The sequence below is a fragment of the Pholis gunnellus genome (assembly GCF_910591455.1).
Source record: "Pholis gunnellus genome assembly, chromosome: 19".
In the NCBI taxonomy this organism is placed as follows: domain Eukaryota; kingdom Metazoa; phylum Chordata; class Actinopteri; order Perciformes; family Pholidae; genus Pholis; species Pholis gunnellus.
Window position 1 is genome coordinate 18,018,831 of NC_136546.1, and position 23,672 is coordinate 18,042,502.

At 42.4% G+C, this 23,672-nt stretch overlaps 2 protein-coding genes across 2 annotated transcripts; both read left to right on the forward strand.

Moving 5' to 3' along the window:
* Positions 1-1,193: 1,193 nt before the first annotated feature.
* Positions 1,194-5,999, forward strand: LOC306711719 (solute carrier family 23 member 1-like; the record flags this gene model as incomplete). Its single annotated transcript, XM_079180735.1, has 12 exons — positions 1,194-1,241; positions 1,713-1,847; positions 2,481-2,638; positions 3,451-3,610; positions 3,820-4,001; positions 4,187-4,307; positions 4,403-4,559; positions 4,673-4,926; positions 5,052-5,216; positions 5,305-5,413; positions 5,551-5,646; positions 5,734-5,999. 12 exons carry the CDS (start codon positions 1,194-1,196, stop codon positions 5,997-5,999), a joined length of 1,851 nt encoding a protein of 616 aa, XP_079036861.1.
* A 5,051-nt stretch (positions 6,000-11,050) lies between these two features.
* Positions 11,051-22,909, forward strand: gpcpd1 (glycerophosphocholine phosphodiesterase 1). The gene is made up of 20 exons (XM_079179873.1): positions 11,051-11,378; positions 11,473-11,543; positions 12,167-12,257; positions 12,369-12,453; positions 13,541-13,616; positions 14,413-14,454; positions 14,736-14,859; positions 15,073-15,316; positions 15,427-15,589; positions 15,746-15,875; positions 16,044-16,098; positions 16,182-16,274; positions 16,405-16,482; positions 16,914-16,953; positions 17,136-17,194; positions 17,468-17,533; positions 17,799-17,935; positions 18,286-18,421; positions 18,958-19,118; positions 21,536-22,909. The coding sequence occupies exons 2-20, from the start codon at positions 11,495-11,497 to the stop codon at positions 21,729-21,731; spliced, it is 2,025 nt and encodes a 674-aa protein (XP_079035999.1). The 5' UTR covers positions 11,051-11,378; positions 11,473-11,494; the 3' UTR covers positions 21,732-22,909.
* The last annotated feature ends 763 nt before the right edge of the window (positions 22,910-23,672 follow it).

A 23,672-nucleotide genomic window follows, 5' to 3' on the forward strand; every position in this document is an offset into this window, starting at 1 on the left:
TTCTTTGCTGCTTTCAAACCCCTGTGCTTACATCTCTGCATCCTATTTCTCCCTGTCAGGATGTGTCACAATTAGTCCGTAACCATTGTGCAGATTTGCAGCGTGACCCAGTATGTGTCAGTGCTCTTGTGTCACTTTGTGGCAGTATTTTATTTTTCCATGTACAGTTTGCATTAGCAGGAACTGTACGGGAACAGAACAAAGACAAATAACTAATTTGGGAGTACACTTCTGTGCTCTAATGAGCAGAGTAAGAACTCCAACCAGAAGACACCATCTCCCTATAAATTGGCTAATTTGCTTCTCTAAACTCAAAACATTAAAAAAAAGAAGATATATCCTGCCTGGTTATAAGTCACAAAATGATAAAGCAGCATTATCTGTGAAAATGTCGCAGGGGCTTAATGATGTGCTGTATCGCAGCCAATGACATTTAGGTTTGGTGTTCTGTTAACAGCACCCTTTACAAAATAAATGAGTGCCGAAGCCCGACTGCACATATTAGCATTATTATAAAAGAAAGAGTATCTCAAAGTGCTTGCCTGCGTTGCTGGGCCTCCATGCCTTGTTTCAATCAGTTCCTCAATATTTTGTGGTAGATAATGTCAGTGTGACCTGTTTCAATTCTGTGAAACTGTTTCTAGTGTCATTGGTTCAACTCGGCAAGAATGGAGGCCGTGACCCTCAAGGGCGCCAGAGAACATGGGTGACTATGACCTGAACACCCTACAATTGTCAGCTTCCTTTCTGTTATAAAACTAGAGGGTGTTTTCACATAATAATTTCCCTGAGATGTGTTTCTGCACTTGCCTGACACATTTATCAGCATCACCCAGAGAGATGGTATCAATTCTTCCCACTCCAAGTGAGGGAAACATCTTCTCTTTGAAGGCCTGAAGCTCTTTATCTAACCTGCTTCCCAATTATGTTCTGTCAACTGACAGAGTTCTCTCTGAACTTTAGGTTAAGAGTTTTCTTCTTGTTTTTGGTTGCTGGGCCGTGCACATCCCATGCTAGTATAATATGTAACTGATAAGAGAGCTGAACTTTGTCCTTAGACAAACACACATTAAGTGTGTTGAACTGTTTTTAGTCTCTCTGGTTGTTTCTCTGCGTTTGTCTATATTTTCTGATTCACCTCTTTTTTGGAAGAACTCCACCTCAAGAAGCCAAAAACTTGTAGTGAATTTGCAATGCCTTCAGGGAAAGGAAGTAATGGACCCAACAATCTTGTATTTGATGTAAGTACAATAACTTATTCATTCTTTTCAAACAGACAAATACTGCTTTTAATCTTGTTTAATTGAACTTCACTGAGTTGTCACGGTTGGCATTTTACATTTGACTTCTGCTGAAATTCTTATTAAGCTTCCACAGCCCGTGCCCAATGCCCACGCTGCACACAAATCTATTTTAGTTTAAAATGTTATTAGAATTCATGAAGCTCTATACCCAGGTTAAAAACCTACTATGCATTGTAACAATAATGATTTCAAGATAATTGATATATGTGACTTAGTTTAAAAAAACACACATTTAACCAAATGTATGGTTGAAAAGCTATTCCATAATTAAGATTTAAGGATACATGAAAGATTGAAAAGGTACAGTTTAATAAATATAAAGGTACAGATGTTGTCTATCGACCTGATGTGTCCGTCGGCTTCACTACATAATCCTAAATGTGTTTACTTTTTTATATGGTGGTGCAGATGGATGTCAATGATGAACAAAGAGGAAAGGAGAGACGTAGGAGCAGCTGTGAAACAGAGGAAGATCGAAACAAACCAACCTATTGTGTGACTGACGTTCCCCCGTGGTACCTTTGTATTTTTCTGGCCATTCAGGTGAGTGTGAGGAGCTCAAATCTCCCTTGAAATTCTTGTAAGTTTATTCGTTGTTGTTGTTGCCGTTGAAACCAAATTGTAAAATAAATTGGGCAACTAGAAAGGTGTACTCTGTAGAGTTAGTACTGACACTAATGGGCTATAAGGCGTCCTAAAACACACATAATTCAAACTCAAAAACAAGCGGTGATGTATGCGGGCAATGGGCCCAAAGTTGTTGTGTAAGTCATTTCAAACAAACTAAATTAAACTCGTCAAGCTGTCTGCCCGCGTAGCAGCAACCGAGTTGCAGCGATGAACTCAGCAGTGTGTGTACTGGTACTTCAAATGCAAGTGTACTCTGTTGAAGTGCTGTAATCAAGATTAACCTAGCATGATGTTATTCGGCTTTAACACTGATAAATGACATGATTAACGGTGGCATAGTTGTGAAATCTGGCCTGTCCCTTTAACTGCATACTGTAGCTGTCAATTACACTATGAACATGTTGTTCATTGTTTGTATCAACCCAGGGAGAGAAGATGACATGCTGTATGTGGAATAGACCAGCATTCTTAATGTGTTCGGTGTTTTTAGGCGTGTCATCAATAACGTCAATTCGTCATTCTCATTACCGTTCCTCTCCTGTGCAGCATTACCTGACATCGTTCGGTGCCATGACCTCCATCCCCCTCATCCTCTCGGAGGGGCTGTGCCTGCAACACGACAGCCTGACCCAGAGTCAGCTCATTAACACAATTTTCTTCTCCAGTGGCCTGATCACCCTGCTGCAGGTCACCTTCGGTGTCAGGTCAGAGAGTGATGGTGCTAGTTCATTCCACCGCTCACCGTGCTGTACAGGACGATTGGCAAGATAGTTGAGATGAACTTGAACTTTGAAAAGTTGAACTTATACTTTATGGACACAGTCTTAAAGTTCCACATATTGGTATATTTATGTCAACAAAAGTCTGACAAACAGAGCTCACAGCTGTTTAGATTTGTTGCCACATTTATTTCATTCAGTCGCGCTGCTCTTATGGAACCATTTTTAAGGAGCAGCAATTCGCTGTTTTTGACAAACAATAAACTCTGGTAAACCTCCTGTTGTATGCTGCCTGCTGGGCCGTGCCAGTTTGTAATATTTCCAAGCAGAACGCTTTCTATTGCTCCTCTGTTAATGCGAACTTGGCACAGGAAGTTTCCTCTAGAAATGCAGCCATTTTGGTGCTTTTTTCACCAGGATGGAGACGTGTGAGGACCATGTCAGATTGTTATTGATAGTGTTGAATATTATGTAACTTTGCTGTTCAGTTCTGCAAAACCGATGACATTCCCATCAGCTCCAAACATCAGCATGTTGTGAGCATGTTAGCATGCATGTGTTAGCACGTAATACCTTGTAGAATAACTCATTATTGTGCATGTTATTTGACATAACATTTTCACAAACTTTAGGGCAAAAATGGATTCAATACCAAAAGAAAAAGGAAAAGAAAAACGTCCATTGAATGCAAACTAACCAGTTGCTTACTGAACTGTTTTGTAGTCTCATACATTAGTAGACGTGAAATGATTTGTACTTTTCTATGAGAATCGTTTCTGTTTGTGTCACACTTGCAGGCTTCCCATCCTACAGGGGGGCACCTTTGCTTTGTTGACCCCTTCCATGGCCATGTTGTCCATGCCAGAGTGGAAGTGCCCAGCCTGGACCCAGAACGCCAGTCTGGTCGACACCTCCTCACCTCTCTTCATAGAAGTGTGGCAGACCCGCATAAGAACAGTGAGCCGGCACAAAACACCGTGCTTTCACAGAACGGATCAAAGCGTGACGTGAAACATCACTTATGATTAATTCAGCGAGCTTTTGTAGTTTCCTCTCCGAAAAATAACCTTTCATGTTGGTATTATAGTCTGTCACTCTACAAAGAGAGCGAGACAGAGTGGTGACGTTGATGCTAATGATCTCGATTGCTGTGTTACTGTCCACAGCTGCAGGGCTCTATCATGGTGGCCTCTCTGCTCCAGATCCTGATCGGTTTCTCGGGCCTCATCGGCTTCCTCATGCGCTTCGTTGGGCCCTTAACCATTGCCCCCACAGTCTCTCTCATAGGCCTGTCGCTGTACGATTCAGTCGGAGCCAAGGTCGGCAGCCACTGGGGCATCTCTGCTATGTACGTGAGCGCTCTCTGCATCGGTAAACGTCTCTCTGGCCGGACAGAAGGGAAACGTTTTCACTGTGGGAACCAGCAGAATTTTCCTTCAGTGGAGATGGTGCCATCACTTGCCTGTTGCCCGCTTGGTATCGGTCTCTAATTTAGCCTCACCATGCTAACGACAGCTCTCCTCATACACACAGGACCACGGTGCTGATCATCCTGTTCTCCCAGTACCTCCGTCGCATACCGATCCCTGTTCCTGCATACAGCAGAGCCAAGAAGCTGCACACCTCAAAGTTATATATCTTCCAGATAATGCCTGTAGGTTCAACTATAATACTTTATTATACAATATATATTTTAAACCATTTTTTGTTACTTGGAAATACTGATACTAATGTAAGATATCCTATTAGATTCTGCTGGGCATTGCGGTGTCATGGTTTGTCTGCTACCTCCTCACCATCTCTGACGTCCTACCATCTGATCCAGCCCAGTACGGCCACCTGGCCCGCACCGACGTGAAGGGAGATGTGCTGAACCAGGCTTCCTGGTTCACGTTACCTTATCCCGGTAGGTCCACAGGAACACTATCAACATACCTCATGTGTCAGGGAGTTAAGGGAAAGTATTTAAATGTATCTATAGGCTATTCAATAACCACTATTTTGTGGTTATTTGGATAGGTCAGTGGGGCATGCCAGCTGTGAGCCTGGCAGGTGTGTTTGGCATGATGGCCGGGATAGTATGCTCCATGGCCGAGTCTGTGGGCGACTACCACGCGTGTGCCAGGCTGTCGGGGGCCCCTCCTCCCCCCAAGCACGCCATCAGCCGGGGCATTGGTGTCGAAGGGCTCGGTAGTTTGTTGGCAGGGGCCTTTGGCACAGGCAACGGCATTACCTCATTTAGTGAGAATGTGGCTGCCCTGGGGATCACTAAGGTAAGATACGTCCAGCCCTGCAGTCCATCCCTCATTTATACTGCATGACTTCATAGCTGCCTTAGATTTGGACGAACAGAACAAACAAAACTCTTATATTTCAAACCACGTTTGTGTGCCTGCAGGTGGGTAGCCGGATGGTGATCCTGGTGTGTGGGGTTTTCATGATTTTGATGGGGGTGCTGGGTAAAATTGGAGCCATCTTCACCACCATCCCCACCCCTGTGATGGGAGGGATGTTCCTGATCATGTTTGGAGTCATAACTGCAGCAGGAGTTTCTAACCTACAGGTAATATATGACTTATGATGACTTCCTCACATTGTTTCCAAATGCTTTGCCACTATTCAGCATGTTGCTGACACATGCCACTTTACAGTCCACAGACATGAATTCCTCCAGGAACATATTTGTTTTTGGTTTTTCCATGTTTTCTGCACTCGTCATTCCAAACTTCCTAATGAAGAATCCGGATTTAATACAAACAGGTATCTTACAGGAAATGTCATTACTTTGAACAGCTTGCAGTCAGTCTTTTAATTGGATTAGAAGTGATGCATATCAATCTGAAAGTATGTTGACTGTATTGGACTTGTCTCTCTCTTGCCCTCGGTGTGTCACTCAGGTGTTAAAGAGGTAGACCAAGTGTTAGGCATATTATTGACCACAAATATGTTCGTGGGAGGGGTTCTGGGCTTCTTCCTGGATAACACAATTCCTGGTAAGCTTAAGTGGAAGATTGTTATAGAATCAAATAGCATTCAGTGCATGTAAACTATATGTGTGTCTCTAATATTTACCGTCTTAGGGACCAAACGTGAGCGTGGCCTCTTAGCGTGGGGCAAAGCAGATCTCGAGGACTCTATCTACGCAGCAGGAACTGAAGAGGTGTATGACCTCCCCTTTGGCATAACCTCTCGCCTCTCGTCCCAACCTTGGGTTCGCTACGTCCCTTTCTGCCCACGGAAGGGTAACAGATCCAACGACAGGTCGGAGGACGACGACACGCCACAGGGCCGGGGGTGTGAGCAACCGCTCAGGAGCACAGTGGTCACGGATGAACTTGCTCTATAAGGTGGTGTCATAGAAGGGAAACAGCCGAGACATTTATGCATGCTATTATGCTTTTCAATATGTCTTATACAAATGATTATGCAAATTGAAGGTCTCACTGACCTTAAATTCTGCCTTATTGTGCTCATTACTTGCTTTTTATCCGTGTAGCTATTGTTATCGTCTGTTACGGGGCATTAGGTGGTGAAAGTAAAGTCCTATCAGCCTCTCTTTCTCTTTCACATGGTTGTTTCTAACAAGGGTCAATCTGCAGAGGTATTGTCTCGAGGCACTGGCCATCACTGGTTGATGGGTGATAACAGTAAGTTTACGTATGTTTATGTATGTTTTCTGCCCTACTTGTTGCAAAACTGCCAGCATTGGGTTTATTTTTTTTAAAGTGTGAACCATGTTTTTTCAGAAATGAAAATATCTGCTTGTGAACCGGAGCTCTCACATTCTGTCAACACCAATTAAAAGAGAACTACTAAACAATCAAAGTGTTGCCGGGTTCCACTGTTACTCAGAATTCTTCCAATAACTCACGGCCGGTCCCACACACACACACAGACAGAAAACTAGAGAAATTGGTTCTTCGTTCTCCTCTTTCAAAGGAAATTACATTTAGCCTGTGGATAAATGTATTATCACACAGCCCCTATCGTCACACTGATGTAGGGCGCTTCTTAAAAAGCCACAGCAGCAACCCTCTAGCTGTTATTGTGTTTCTTTCTGCGGAAGCAAGCACCGATAACAAACCATCTCAATCTTTCTCTTTGACCCCCGTGCCTTCATCTCTTTCCCTCCGTATTCATGTCCTCGGCCTCAGCAGCTCTGACAGGCAGGTATGATATTGCGTAATGCTCTGAACTGCGGAGCCATCGGTTTTTCCCCCGAGGTCCATTTGGGCCTCTGCTCGACGGTTGGCTGCACACGCTAATGTTATTTCAGGATGGTACAATAGCACAAGTAATTTGCAGAAAGTTTCTGGTTGTACCTCAATAAGAACGCGTTATAGGACACATTTTGGTAAGTTGTTGGGGTTTTGTGCAGAGATTCACGATAGAGTTTTATGTAACACTGTGCCAGTAATCTGAATTTCAATGGGAAATGATAATGACAACTCAGCAATTCTCTTTTCATCATAGAAGGCTTCAGATTTACCGGCACCAATCTTTTATTTTCATTTTCATGTCGGTGAGACTTCAGCTTTGAGGAATTGGTTTTATTTTCTCTTATCTGAAATCTACATGATCTCATCAGTCCTCCTCAGCTTTCAGGCCCTTTATGAGATTTATTGTAAGCCCTTGAAAGCTTTCACACGCCAAGTTTATCTTTTGGACGCAAACAGAGTTAGCAGAACGGGAAGAGAGACAAGCAGAAGAAATGAGGGCGAGATTGTGTATTCATCACCATTAGATGGGGATCAAACTGCAGGCAAATGTGAGAGATTACTCTGCGCACTCCTGCTGATTCAATGACTCAACCCGTAAGTAAATATATTTCAGCTCATTTTCAGTACCCACATTCATCCATATGACTGATTTTGATGTGAAAACTGTATGCGTTGCAGTGGGTTCTTGTTACTTCTCTGCCATTTGGGCAGGAATTTCAATATTAACTGCTATTATTTTTCGATTGTCAAACTAAATGCAGTAATAAGGATTTATCCATAACTATTTCCCAGTTGCTTGTTTAATTAAGTTACTTGTTTGTGCACACACTCTGGGGGTATTGTTATGTTCCTATCCAGCCATGCTGTGGGAAACCTGCTGTTATATGCACTCACTCTGCCATAGTGTGAGAATAAAAATGGTACATTATTGTCTCTGAATCTTTAAGTGAGCCACGAGAATCGGGTCTATATCTGTTACTTCAGTGCTCGGAACCGGTGGATGAGTCAGCACACTGAGGTGAAACTGGATCTCGATTTAACCTCGAGAATGTCGTGACTATTGACTCCTACTGAGCTGATCTGACTCATTAACGCCAGACGACAGAGGAAACTCAGAGTCTGATGTCACATTAATCCAAACACTTGAACCAACATTGATCATTTTTTTCTTAGTTTTACAATGTAGCAGTAAATGTCTACTTTAAGAAGTACTATTCTAAATTGGGTCTAATCTAATTTGTATTTTCATAGATTTTTGGAGAGTCAATCGTGTCATACTCACTATATGCACAAATTTACTCTACAACTAATTCTGACACAGACTTTGATCTGGACTGAATCTGCTGTATGAATGCTGCTAAAAACGTTTTGGCCCAGCTCTTTGCCTTCTTAATTACTTTTGTATTGTTTTTTATAGAATATTTGATCCTTATATTCCATTATGTTCATTTTCAAATACAGTATATTTTTGCACTCAACATTCTTTATGTGTGGACTTCAAATTTAGCATTTTATTTACTTGGCGTGCCTTATTCTTCAGTGTGTTGTTGTTCTTATTTGTGTCGTATCAATTTCGGGATCATAAAGCCATCAATAAAAATGCACTAACTAACTGTGGATGATGATAAATGTATGGACGACACTATACATCTTTTGATTGGGTGTTTCCTGGTAACATGCAGGCAAAGAGATGCTGCATCTATGACTCCAACCATGTGATCAATGTTGCGGCTGTACAAAATAATGTATGATATTTTGTATTTGATCAGTAGCACGACAATGATTTAGTACTACTATGAATTATCCAAGAGGCATACATTTGTTCTCTTTTGTTACACAATGCAGCATCAACTGTAATTCTGGTGATTTTGCTGCAGCCTCCAGGGACTCTAACTCCATAATTAACCTACAACAATGGCAGAGATATGTGTGCAAAACAACGCCTGTGTAAATGAATGAGCTTTTGGCGTTGTGAGTCTGTGATGAGAGCACTGCTGGGTGCTGAGGAATAGCCTGAAATATTCATAATGCTGCAGTCTCTCTTCACTCATCATGATTTCTCTCTGTTTCCTTTTGCTCTTTCATCAAGTCCTCACATGCCCCCCCCCCTCTCTCTCTCCCTCTCTCTCCCTCTCTCTCCCTCGCTGTCTCAAACCACTTTTCAGCACTGATCCACTGTTACTGCACTCTGGCAGCGGGTTAGCTCTCCAAACTTTTCCCGCTTGAAACGTCCAGGGCAAAGATGTTCAGCACTTTCCCCGGTCAGATGGGTGATTCTCTCCCACTCTGAGACCTGGACCCAGCGGGGTCCCGCTGGTCTTCATTAACATAGCCAGACTAGACGTGAAGACAGACAACTTTTAGAAACAGCTCATCCCTAAATGAAAGCTCTCAGCGTCCTCATTGTACTCATTCGTACTCGGCCGTGTCTGCCTAACCCCAAAAAACAAGAGGGACCCCGAAAGACTTGACACTGCTTTATTTCCTCACATGTAGGATGTAATTTTATTAAACAGGCATATTGCATGCAGGAGATGAGGAACTGCACTGTGAGGAAGCTAAAGTCCTGACGGTGTTTTTTAACTGGAAAAGTTTGATTTACTTTTATTTATATACTGCAGTCTTCTCCTCCTTGCCTGCATTATGTTCATTTGAACACTGGAGGGGGCTAGAGGTTAAACCTTGGTGTTCAAAGAAGGGTCACAGCTCTTTCGTTTGCAGCTTCGTTTAAAAATGGTTAGAGCTTAACAAAACCTTACTTGTCAACCAAAACTCATGCACAGTATCGGCACTTTTTGAAGTTCCCTTGAGCAAGGCCCCATCATTCCCATATGCTCCTTGGAGCTGCTCAGAGTCCTGCAGTGCTTTAGTTTTAGCAAGCTGGGCTGTATAACTATAATGAATGAATAAGTAATAACCTGAATAGGTAATAAACTGACACTGTCCGGACAATATGGTGCTATGAATTACGGAAATGCTTTTTTTATTTTTATTATTATTATTATTGTAGAGTAGTACAGTACGTATGTGAAGGGTGAATGTGAAAAGTGAAGGTGTCTAAAAGCTGCATGTTATCAAGTTACATTTTAGTTGTGCAAATAGACGCTTTTGTAGAAGATGTCTTTCCTGTTATTGTAGGCTATATTGGAAATCATTCCCAACAGTCAAGGCATAGCTTTCACCCCCCCCCCCCCCCCCCCCCCCCCCCCACCTACTGCACAGAACACTCCTGAACACGTTGTGTTTTCGCCCAACACGTTTTCTAAGAAAGGGTTGTGTGTGCACACGTGTTGTTGCCTTGTTGCCATGCTCACGTGTTCACGAACATTTCCCTACGCCGTTGTTATTTTATTATTTTCGACTCATTTGGTTGTAAATGGTCAAATGGATCTAGTGACAACAATATTTTAATTTACGAATGTCGTTTACTGCAGTAACGTTCAATGTAATATACGAGTGTCGTATCGGATGTTTGTTACTGACTAATTCGCCAAAAGCTTTTAATTGTGAACGCTTTTGTCGTCATCTGTTTTGTCGTCAATGTGTTGTGTTGTCAGCACGATATTGAAAAGATCGACTTTCTTGTGTTTTTTTTTGTTTTGTTTACCCCTTTTTGGGGGTCGCGCATGTGCGTTCAGCTGGGTGTGTCCGTGTTTCCGAGGGTAGATGAATGCAGCTGACTGACACGCCACGGATCCAGAACAGGGCGGTATGAGCCGGCTTCGCCAAGCAGCAGGCGGAAGTCAGAACACATTACGTCATATGGAAATTATACTTTCAAAATAAAAGGTTTCAATACTGACATCAAATAAAATATTTTGCCTCCATAAAGACCGGGATTTTTTTTTCTTTTTCTTTTAAATCACACGTTATCTCAATTTATATCATGGTTTCTGCTCAATCAAAGCCTTCTCTGTTGAAGACATACCATGTATGTAGGCTAATTATGTTGTAGAATACTACAGTCAAATTCTAAGATATATAGTCCAAGAAAAATAAATCAGAATCAGTCCTTAAAACCCAGCAGTGAATGGTGTATCATGATAATAATAACCCTTGACTTGTTTTACTCTTTTACTTATTGCTAAATACATCGTCAATAAATTACACAATTACTTTGAAAGTACAGACCGGAAGTCCTGGTTCCCCGTGTTATTGAACGTGACGCTATTGTCGCTTTATATGTTGTTCGCCGCATCTCGACCATTGTGTAACCTCCTTCGCGGCGGCCAGATTATTCTGCATTAGACACTCTCGATACTAGATCTATGTTGTTAATTATTGCGCTACGACAGGCGTTGTTTTTGCGCCTAGAGTATCTAGTTAGTTAGCTAATCGTCGAGCTTTATATCGGCAGCGGTGAGACAGCTTATTAATGCTTCCGCTAAACGTACCGTTAGACCGATGCCTCTCTGCGGGATAGCTGAACCTGGCGCACTGTGAAGCCTCCATCTTCAAGACTGCTGAGGGCTACGTAACGTCATCTAGCTGCCAACATCAAGAAGGTAGGACTACTATTGGTAGACGTGACATTCACCGGGTACCGTTAGGTTTCTATAAAAGAAGACCGGTTAGTTACAATGTGTTGTTGTGTTTCAGCTGCTTCCTGCCTGTGTCCACTATGGAGACCACTCAGCTGACTCTGACTGTCAGAGGCGAAACATCCGCAGGTATGTAATAAACGTTATACAATGTATTCATTTTGTTACAGATGATCTGTTTGTGTTGACACAATATGACACTATCTTTCCCCTAATATTGAAGTCATTGTTTCACAATTTAGACAAAAAAAATGGAGGTTATATGATTCTGAAAATTCAGTTTTGACAATTTTGCACGTTTTATATATTTTATCAAACACAGAATGTAAGATTATTTATTTCCTTGTTTAAGAAGACATTTCAAACACGTCTTCTTTGCACTACTGTTTAGTTAGTTAATGTAATATTATATTGAAATGTATATATTGTGCATTTTTTATATTTTATATTTTAGACTGTTATTTTATTGTATATACTGTGCATTTTTTACATTTAATATTTTTTTTGTCTGTTATTTTTACTCTAGATATTGTGCATTTTTATACTTAATATACATATTGTTTTACTCCGTTACTTTGATTGCTTAACTGTATATATACATATAATAGCATATAATAATACCTATCTATCTATCTATTTTGACATCTAAATATTGTAGTTTAAACTGTAAAGGTTGTTATAAATGTTAGTAATCTTTGTTGGTGTTTCTGCTGATGTCACCTCATGTAAAAGGCCATTTTGAACTCTTCTAGGAGAGGTGATTGCAGTGGTTGGGAGCTGTGAAGCCCTGGGAGGCTGGAACTGTCAGAGCGCCGTGATCTTACACTCTGATGGGAGTGATGGGTACGTTAAACCTCATGTGTAATGTCCCAGTCATTCTACCACGGCATTTGATCTTCTCTACCATGTTGCTTTTCCTCTAAAATACTGACGTATGTGTTTCCTCCCTGACAGAAACACATGGACTACAACTGTCTCTGTACCTAAAGGAGTTGTGTCCAACTACCGCTATCTCAAAGGCTTCTTTCTGCAGTCAAAGGTGAACAGAGACTCCTGCCGTCATCACGCCGTTGCCTCAAAATATCTGATTTGATTTGCTAAATTGCTGTCCCTTGAATAATCCCTTGAAAGCAGCAGCTGAAGATAAATATTGTTCAATTTGAAAGCCCGTGTAAATTCATACCTTTCCTGTTGCAGTTCATCAGCAGGGATGGAGAAAACAAGTTCTATTTGTTTGTTCCAATGACTTTTGAGTTTGTTGTAAAGCTTTAGACTCGACACAGTTTAACTTAAGGATCAGTCCCAACATGTATTTGATCTCTTTCCATGCCTGTGTTCACGCCTTTAGGGCGTTGTTGTGGAATAGCCAGCCCCAGCTAGCTCATCCCCTGAAAAGCACAGCAACTAGCTCTCTCTGAGTACTGTCTTCTAGTGCTGGTGGTGGTTTTATTTTTCTATGTCTGGGGTGTGATTCACATTGCGTGAGAGCAGAAGCCTGATCTGACTTGACTTACGTATTCTCGTGCTGTGTTGTTTGCTGAGAGGAGTGACTTTATAAATGGCATAGGCTCGAGGTTCCTGGGCAGTGAAACTTGGCCATTGGCTTTCAACAGCTGCTGTACAGCTCAAGGGGCTCCCTCTCACCAGGGTTTTGATTTCTTTCGTGGAACCAGGTTCCCCCTTGAAATCTAGGAAACTGAAGTTACTCTCAGGTTAACAGCAATCCTTAAAAGCTCAGGGACCAATTTTTTCATAACTGCAGGATTGAGCAGTGCTTGCATTTGTGTCCTTTGTGTAATATTCCCTTCAAATCTATAATGATGTAATGAAATGACTAAATGTGATGCTACTACCATATTGCTGCTAAAGTTGATCTTCATTACAGATGAAGAGAGCAGCTCAATTTTTAACTGAAGCCATTTTCTCTTTCTCTTCACTAACAAATTCACCTTTCAGATTTCAACCAGGGTGACTGACAGCCCCGGATGGGGATTGGTGACTATACCATCTCTAAATCCTTTCTGACACTCTAGTCCAACAGCGGCTATGAAAATGACAGACTGAAAAAGTATAGCAATGTATCTGAGTTGAAAATCCTAACATTGTACCCAACATTGGAATTGCAGAGTGCAGGTGGTCCCTGTCAAGTGATAGTCAATATGTGGGAGACCCATCAACAACCCCGCACGATGAGCCCCACAGGTAAAGAATGAATGCAATAAATCTATAAAGCTGCACGTTTGGGATTGGGTCTGGGAAAGTGTGTCGTACTCAACCCCCCCCCTTAGCTCCGCCCACTTTCTTCCCTGGGACATTATGTACCCGTTGCCCATCGACACTAATGTAAGGGCAGTTCTTTTTTTATATTTCCTAACACTGAAGGAGAAGAAGGGTCATATTTCAGAGACCTTTTTGGTATGTGGTGCCGTCGAGATGAACATACCCGAGTGCATCGTTTCCACTTCTAACGCCGTCTGTCATTTATTTGTAGACTTTGGAGATTGTTGCCTTTTTGGCAAAGAGCAGGGACAACCGTTCCTGGAATAATTTATAGCTATGGCGTAAACACTGCAATGCAGCAGATGTCATAAGCCGATGTTGTTGACCTTTCTAGGTAAAAGCCATTGTGTTGGGCTAACACGGTACAATAGTTGCACCCACGTCTGCACCCTGATGTCCTGTTTCCCCTTAGAATAAGAATTTAATTCAAATATGAGGTTTATTCTTTTTTTATTCGACCCCGACGTGTTTTTGTTTGAGTTCTGAGTGCTTTCATAAACACAAACCTGCTAAATGAGCCGTAATCACACGCCCATGCTCAAGAGTTTTTTGGGAATCAAAATGTATTTTATTGATAAGTCGACTCTTGAAGTTGAGGCAACGTGAAATCAGAGCAATGGAGGCTATCAAACTGAGATGTTCCTCTTGTGTAAACAGGAAATGCTCTTGTTTGAATGTTCCTCTACACTGTGTCTAATGTGCTTTTCCTTTATTGCAGCATCACACCAAAATATTGATGATGGACAATTTGGAATTCACAGTAAGTTGGATTTTAAAACCACCACTTTAGACGAACACAGAAACTCACTACGGTGCTCTCTACGTTAACAACATTATGCAGGTTGACAGAATATAAAATCTCCATGAGATTAAATTGCTCACTGGGAAATATAAATCCCTGGAGGCCACATTGTCGTCACTTCCTGTCTTTTGTACAGCCCAGGTTTTGATGTCATTCTTTACAACCGAACAAACGGTTCTGTTGTTCTCTGATGGATATACATCGTCATCGTGTGCTCCCTGTGTCCTTCCTTTTCATAGATGGGGTGAACTGTGTTGACTCTGGGTGGCTCACGTGCCAGACAGAGATTCGCCTGCGTCTGCACTATTCTAAGACCTCTCCGGTGTCTATCACTAAGAAGAAATACAAGAAGTCTCGCTTCAGGTAAGGGACGACGGCGAGGTCGAATTTAACACCCTGCAGAGAAAGTTCTACTTGAAAGTGACATGAGGCGGATCAGTGGGTCACCGCGGTGCCACTGTACCTGTTACCTAAGTGTAACAGAAACCCTGCATATGAAATATAAATAAGAGAAACTAAGAGTGAAACAGGATTTCATTTAACCTTTTATTTGTGTCTTTTGATTCATCCTTTCAGAATCAAGCTGACATTAGAGGGATTTGAGGAGGAGGAGGAAGATGAGGAGGAAGACGAGTATAGTCTTTTATCTTTGCACAAGGAGACCACCACCCTGGAGATCAGCATGATCAGTGCCAACGGCTACAAGTCGCGCCACTCTCAGCCCGAGTGCGGCTACGCACTGGAGCCCTCCCAGTGGACCGAGTACAGCATCCACAGCATGGACCCGTACAACCTGGAGCTCACCTTCGAGTTCTTTGAGGTAACACTGCCTCTGATAAGCCGGGAAAAACATTTCTCGCATACAATGGACAAATGAACACATCAGATGTGGTGATTAGATTGATCTGATTATGATATGTTTGTTCACAGGAGGATATGAGTGAGCACGTAGCCCAGGGGGACGGTCATCCCGGTTATGTGGGCACAGCTTGCCTCCTCTCCTCCTCTTTCTGGGAGAGCGGGAAGGACTACGGAGTAGCCACACTTCCCATAATGGGTCGCAATTCGAGACAGACCATCGGGAAAGTCAGAGGTGAGATTTTGCACAAACAAATTTCATACTGGCTGACAGTAAGCCAAAGGAAGGGAGGAACTGCCGAACCTGTTTTGACCTGTCTTTTCTTCTCTGCCTCATACAAACAATGTGCGTGGGTGAAACCTGTTGACTTACCTTGTTGTTATGTTTCAGTGGACTACCTGGTGATCCGGCCCATCCAGGGTTTGCAGTGTGAAATGAGCTCCTCCTTCACCAAGTACTGGAAGAAAAGAAGTACTCTGAATGTGGGCCACAGAGGAGCTGGCAGCACACACGCAGCCAAGTGAGTCACCACGACGGGCTCCGACTTGGAGCTGATTGAACGGCTTGTGTTGAACGTAGACCGCAAAGAAACGGTTCACAGCAACAGTGTGTGTGTCAATAAGGCTCGATGCGTCTGCGTACCTGTTCCCCCCGTCAACAAATAGTTTTTTACATTTGTGTTTTACAGGCACCAAAGAGTCAGGGAGAACACGGTAACGTCATTCAAAAGCGCCGCCAATCATGTGAGTTCTGCAGAAGCATGAGTGAATATTTACCTTTTTAACATGACTTCATCCTTAATTGTGTGTCAATTGTGTACTTGTAGGGTGCGGCCTATGTGGAGTTTGATGTCCACCTGTCCAAGGACGCTGTTCCCATTGTTTACCACGATCTGACGTGCTGCATATCCACCAAGAAGGTAAAATAATAAATGGAAATGATTCATAACGTGCTATACTTCTACTTTTCATTAACTCTAAACAGACGTTTAGAAAGATGTTATGTCGCTAAAATGAATTAAAGTCATTCTTTTTATCTCTCTTTCACAGAAAAACGACAAGACCTCTCTGGAGCTTATTGAGGTGCCAGTCAAAGACTTGACATTTGATCAGCTGCAGCTTCTCAAGGTAAAAAACCTGCAATGATAAAAACTATGCAAATACAACCCAGGTTACAATAAACCTTTTTTTATCCTTTAGATGAAAGTGAAAAATGTTGATATGAGTTACACCGGTGCTCTTCCTGCTGTGAGAAGTTCAAATGTCCTTTGCTTCGTGCTTCCTGTACTCGTAGGACATCTTCCTAATTAATAAAATGGACATGGAAGAAATAGTTGTGTAACCGTGTCTTCCGTCAGCCAATGAAGCATTTTCAGGATTAGTGCCTTCTCAGTGGGAAACGCATTATAGTAATTGGTGTAGTTCCCACAAATCACAAATAGAAAGAATGCAAATGTATCACGATAAGATACCAAAACATAGCAAACAATTTGTTATTGAAACATGGAACTGAAACTAATGATTACAGTCGATAATGTAATCTTTGTGTTGTTTCACAGCTGGTCCACGCCACTGCGATAAAAGAAAACGGTGCCAAAGGTATGCACCTGTTTGTGTGGTTTCATAAAAAACATGTAAAGTGGGCTCCGTGTTGCTGTGTTGCATACAGCACTCTCATACAAACTGTAGATGAGAAAGACTGGCATGGAGCTGAACGTGTACGTTAGTCAGCAGATGGTTTGTGTGATGCGCATTAACCGTCATCTGTTTTGCCGGTTCAGATCTGCTGGATGAGGAGGAGGAAATCGATGAGCATCAGCCATTCCCTTCACTCTCACAGGTGAGTGACTTTATAACGATTATGATTATTAATCAAGTTTATGTAATCAGTGAGAGCTGTTCCTTGACATCTATAGATAAACAGGAAAAATTAGGAACTCCCTTCCCTACCAACGTTTGATGCTACTCTGCCAAATTACTATGAATTACCTGTTTAGCAACTGATTCGGTTATATATATATATTTTTAGCTACTTATCGTCATTGCAGTCTACCTTCCTGTCTTTTGTCATATCGAAGTCACTGTAAGATGAACCTTCATCCCTTTTTTCCAGATCTTCCAAGCTATTCCTGAGCATGTGGGCTTCAACATTGAGCTCAAATGGATCTGCCAGTTGAAGGTGGGTACGCTTGCACGATATGCTGTGTTGTAATCGGGACTCTTTAAGTCGTTGTGGTCACACACCTGTAACCAGGCATGTGTGCGAGACAGGATTCATTTCTTGTCGTCATGCGTCGTCGATGTTGTTGTCACACGAGTTCCCTGTTCGAATAAAGAATGACTTTTGAATTGTATTTGCTCAGACTTACCGTTTTGCAAAGAATATTAGTATTGTAGAATTGAGTGTGAATATTCTCATGGTGAACGTGTGTTTTTGTTGACAGGACGGGTCATGGGATGGAAACCTGTCATCCTACTTCAACATGAACACCTTCCTCGACATCATCCTGTCCTGCGTTCTGCAAAAAGGAGGAAACCGACGCATCGTCTTCTCCTGCTTCGACCCGGATATCTGCACCATGTGAGCGCCGTTAACGGAGGATAAAGTGTGGCCGGGTTTGATTAGGCTGTAGACACTTCCTGCTATCCAGAGACACGATCCCTTTTTGGCTTTCATAAATGGATTACAAGGTTTTAGACAAAGACCCATAGAAAGTCTTCTCCTAATCTTCAGACAAATCCCATTTATTGGCACACATCAACTGAAAACACTGAGTGTACGTAGTCTTTAAAGATTGCATGCTAGTTCTGCTTCAGTCAGTTTAGACATTTTAGATTGATGATAAAGATGCTGTGTTTACAGGATTATAGTTCTAAACACAGACGGTGCTCTCCAACAGCTGCTGACATCTTTCCATGTGTTCCCCTCAGGGTGCGTCGAAAGCAGAACAAGTACCCCATCCTCTTCCTGACTCAGGGCATTTCAGAGAAATACACGGACCTGATGGACATCCGCTGCCAGACCACTCAGATCGCCATAAGTTTCGCCCAGAGTGAGAATATTCTGGTGAGCCGCGGTTGCAGAAAGTCAAATAGTCATCATAATGCACCTTCCAGACTTTGTGTTTTTTTTAAATGCCACATATAGCAATACAATACAATGGAACGACAGGACTTAGTTACCAAAACAGTAATTAAATGTATTGAAATTCCTGATTCCAAAAATAGCTAGACCTAGTCTTTGAACAGCTATTGTATCAGAATGTGTTGCACCTTCTTTTAACAAGCATTGCTGCCGTGCCCTTTAGCAAAGAACTTGAAAAACTAGTCCACCTCGCCCCCACGCCAGTCAAAAAACAACCATCTGCTCAACGAACCAGTCCGTTGGCATAGCGCTGTGTCAGCGGTCTTTAAGATATCCTCAGTGCTAAACTCCAGACCGTTTATAAATGACAACGTCCTCTTTTTTGTTGAAGGCACGTATGGAGATGAGTTAGCTTACTTGCTATGTGTTAACACACACATGTAACCCGTGTTTTAAACAACATGAGAGTAATATTGTTTTGAGATGAACACTTCCTCTTCCTCTCCTGTATCTTTTAGGGGATCAGTGGCCACACTGAGGAGCTGCTGAAGAACCTGTCCTACATCAGGGATGCCCAGTCTAAAGGCCTGGTGGTGTTCAGCTGGGGAGACGACAACAACGATCACGATAACAGGCGGAAGCTGAGAGAGCAGGGCATCGACGGGCTCATCTACGATAGGTCGGTTAAAAAACACATGTAGCTCCTAAAGAACTCAACTCTTTGCAGCGTAGACCCACATGCAACCATTTCTGTTCATGTGAAGCACAAAGCTGCAAATGTGCAAATTATTTTGAACATGCTTTGTTTGTAAAAAAAACAAAACATTTTCTTCTATTCAAACATTCAGTTCACTTATGTGCCATTTCTGTTCGCTTAACTTTCGTATTGTTGTTTCAAGCTTCGATCTCTGCTCGTTAGCCAACACACTGTAAACCACACAGGAACACGCTGTGCTTGTTGTGTCTCTGTGTCCGCCTGAAGCCACGGTGATTACGCAGGGCTTTCAGTTATGTACATTTGATTAGTGCACTCACAACACTGCTCCTTGTTATACAGAGGGCCCTCCTTATCGGGCAAAGTTCTGCGGGTTCAAGGTTGTATCACCAAGCCTTTGGCAGACCCGCTAGTCACATGGCATCTGCCACAGCTGTTGCTGAAAGTGGTTTGGTCATTCATTGACCGCTGGGTTTATGACTGTGAAACAGGTTCGCAACGACGACGTACCAATGCTGTTACATAACGCTCTGGTCTGCTAGCGGGGTGAAAGAGTTTCCTTTGGTCTGAGAAAAGCGCCGCGCTCAGCAGGGGCCTGTTTGTGCAGCCGTTTCACTTCTGCGTTTCACCATTCAGGGACATTTGCTCTACATTTTTTAGCCCAGACGTTTTTACAGACCCCTGCCGATAGAAGGCCACAGGCTTTGAACCCTAGTTTACAACCCAACAGGCCCCGCAGACTCCATGTGTAACCTCATGTACGATCTCCAGGTTGTTGTTATAACTGTGCCTCTTTCTTACAGAATTTGTGAATGCTTGGTGCCATATTTTGACTCAAGTTCCCAAGATTCAAGATTCCCGTAATGTCTCTCTGGTTCCTGCTGTGTTTTTGTTTATTTGCTCACTCTTGGCTGATGATTTTGAGAGTACAATACTGTTGTTTTTATCTTTTTGGATTGTACTAAACATGGCGGTTTGATTGGTCAACTGCCATGTTTGTCTTTTATTTATTTTTTTAGGCTCGTGTCACTCCCCTGTTTGCACCGGCTGCTTATTGTTTCAGTTATGAAAGGCCTCCTCATCTGATGCTTGGCATGATATTAGTGATATTCAAGAGAGGCAGCGAAAGTGAACGGCTTGTTTCATGCATGAGGTATGCATAGTGTTGGTTGACGTGTTGGGCTTCTGTGTGGACCAAAACAATATGTATATGCCTTTGCATTTACTGCTGGATGTAATGTAATTGGCTAAAACTGATGTATGCCCACTCACTATGTGCAGCTTGTAAATGCCATGAAAGAGAATGGAAGGGATGGTCTTATGATGCAAGCCTCATATGTACAGCTAATCACCTCTCAGCAGCTTTGTCAGAGGCCACAGCATATTTTTTCACATGTTTTCTGTTATTTGCACCGATTTAAGTTTGTAGACGATCTGCTTGTACTGCAGTTTAGTTTCTGTACAACAGGGGTGATTGCACTGGACACTTTATGTTGGATTGGAAAGTAGTTTTGTCTCATGACACAAGTTGAACATTATCAGAATATGTTGCTTGACAGACATCTCACATTTGCTATCTTGGGTTGGCGGGCTCTGAAAGCTGGCAATGAGCTTCCTCCTTGAAGGTGTTTACTTTGAGAGACGTGGTTGATAACTTGTACTTTTGGGGAGACATCAACCTCCCAGACAGACGGTACTCTCAATCTGAGCAAAAGTTCAGCTGTTAAAATATTTGGCCTTGGCTTGAACAAAAACATCCCCTACTCACTGTGAAGCGTTGGATTGAGGGAGCACATTGTGGGGGAATGCACAGCCGGGGGAAGAGCGGCGCACTGAGGGCCCAGCTTTTCTGTTGACAGTAAGCCTGCACCGCTGAGCTAAATGCATTGTACCTCCACGGAAAAAGAGGTTTTAGCTTACGAGAACAATGCACGACATTGTCCATGTGGGGATGGAATGATCTGTGATAGCTCGCTGGTGAGGATTTCGGCCGTACATGTGATTTGACCCGGGAGCATGAACTTGCTGGCTACCAGTGCAATCATCCCCCGAGCCAACATGAATGGGGCAGATTGTGCCGTTCCCATTAGGGTGCATGAAAGAATGAGTAATGTATGTATGGTGATACTGCCCCTAGGCTATTTAGTTTAGCAGAAATGGACTGGAGTTGTCTTTTCTTTTCTTTATTTTGCATCTTGCCCGACGGATATTGAAGCATTTTTCTTCCACTTTTATCAGATAAAATGTTCAAAATGTTCATTGATGTAATCGTAATGAAATGTAACAGAAAGAGTTTAGTCTCTTTTAATGACTGACAGTAGTATCCGCAAACTACATCCACCGATCTAACAGAAAGGTGTCTCCTCACTTTCTCCTTTTAGTATCTGTGAGGAGCTTGGAGAGCAGCAAAATATCTTCCAGGTAGAGGAGCAACACACCCTGCAGGAGGTCATCACAGACGAGACCCTCAAGAGCTCCTGCTCCTGCTACTCCTTCCCCTGCTCCATGGCTCCCTGTGTGGCCTCCAAGAACCGCGCTGGCAGCGCGGAGTCCGATTCTGGACTCAGCTCCTCATGAAAGACCCCCCAAACGTCAGCGGACGAGGTCTTCGGGGACCACGGTGGGAATGGATGATCAAACGAACACATGTTGATTGAAGATTGTTACAAGAAAACTTAAATCACAATAGTAGAACCACTCGAACCATCTCCACTCCACTCAGTTACACTTATGTCGATAGCGTTGCATCTTCACACAAGTTTTTGTTTTTCATGCTCTCTATTGGAGAATACGTGGATATTTTGCCAAAACATTAAGGCAGCCATGTTGTTTTTTTTTCAGAATAGTGTGTAAAGAGGTCTTCACAATGATGGAAGACTCTACATCACATCGCATATGTATTTAGCTAATACGTTGCATCATTTTACAGTGCATACGGGTGTAAAGGTGTATTGTGTTTAAGTTTATGATGATGTTGCATAATGCTTTTTTTTCCCTCTCTTTCTGCTGTTTAGTATTTTCTGTGCATGTAGCCATTACCTTAAATGTTGTTCTCATTGTCTCAAATGGCAATGAGTAATAGCAACTGATTGCTATTTCTGGTTCAGCACAGGAATATTTTGGGAGGTGCGGGTTGCTGTTGAGAAACGCTCGCCTCAGCCTGCGTGAAGGACTTGTTTCATTTTGAGTGGACTGTTGGAAGCACTTCCTTCTCTTTTACATGCTGCATACTGAATGTGCGATATCCTTTATTCTTCTGATCTACTTGATTTGAGGCTAAGCAGGGGAATGTTTTATTTGTGACAGTGTGTGACGGTACATACCACAGCCTTACAGTGGAAAGAAAAACAATCAGGTCTGTTTCTGTTTTTAAACCACCAATACCTCACTCATCTATTAGAATAGACTTGAGTTGAGCCATGTGTGTACAGAAGGAACACGTCCTTACTTCACAACACCCATGCTTTTTATTGCATGAACGACCTTCTTTTTGTTACGCTTGATATAATTCATCATTTGCATATTGATATGATGTATTATTATAATGCAATGGTAATGCTGTATGTTGATCAGAGCAAAACAAATCCATGTATTGTATACTATGTGTGTATCTGTTTCATCACACAATTTCTTAACTACAAACCATAATGACTGAGTCGTGCATGGCCTCTGTATCTGTATGAATCTAGTATATAATACACTTCAGGACAGAAAAGTATAAAAGGTAATGTAAATAAAATCAAAACCTATATTTGTTTATTTTGTCTTTTGACTTTTTTCTTTCGCACCCAGTAGGTAGATTTTGTTTTGCTGCAGACTCCTCGTGCTTGCTTTAGTAACAGTGATTGTTTTGAATAAATAGGAGGTTGTTGTTGATTCCTCCATCTGAAATTATCTGCATTTTAAGCTAAACTTTAACAGAAGGACATAATGTTTCTATCTGTATGAACATTGGAACTGGTTATGTGGCTGGCACTGCTGTTAAAATAAGATAACACATGCACACGAAGCAGAAGTAGACACCACTGATGACACACGGCTTCTTTCGCCGTACAAAGACTGGACTAGGATGAATAAAAGCTCATTGTTTCGGCGGTGCAAGGTTGAAGAAGATAGGAATTAACAGTTAAAAACGACTAGATACACAGGTCCTTGCACATAGTTAGGTCGGCCTAAACACTTGTTAGAGCAGATGGCATAATGGGATATGAATGCAACAACAAGTAGACTTCTTTTGTTAAGGCTTGAGGTTTGGAGAACAAACATTGGTGCTGCCCAATAAAGCGTGCCTGTGCCAGGGCGTGGGCCTCACTGTGCATGCTGACTCACAGTCAAGCAGTGGCATAAGATGGCATAATGGGATATGAAGGCAACAACAAGTAGACTTCTTTTGTTAAGGCTTGAGGTTTGGAGAACAAACATTGGTGCTGCCCAATAAAGCGTGCCTCTGCCAGGGCGTGGGCCTCACTTTGCATGCTGACTCACAGTCAAGCAGTCATTAATCCTTTATTATCAGAT

Bases quoted from the DNA above. Each gene is read 5' to 3' on its own strand.
- gpcpd1 (XM_079179873.1), top strand. From the start codon at position 11,495: ATGGAGACCACTCAGCTGACTCTGACTGTCAGAGGCGAAACATCCGCA. The intron at 13,617-14,412 runs GTAAAGAATGAA...CCTTTATTGCAG, and splicing joins CCGCACGATGAGCCCCACAG to CATCACACCAAAATATTGAT. The intron at 19,119-21,535 runs GTCGGTTAAAAA...TTCTCCTTTTAG, and splicing joins GACGGGCTCATCTACGATAG to TATCTGTGAGGAGCTTGGAG.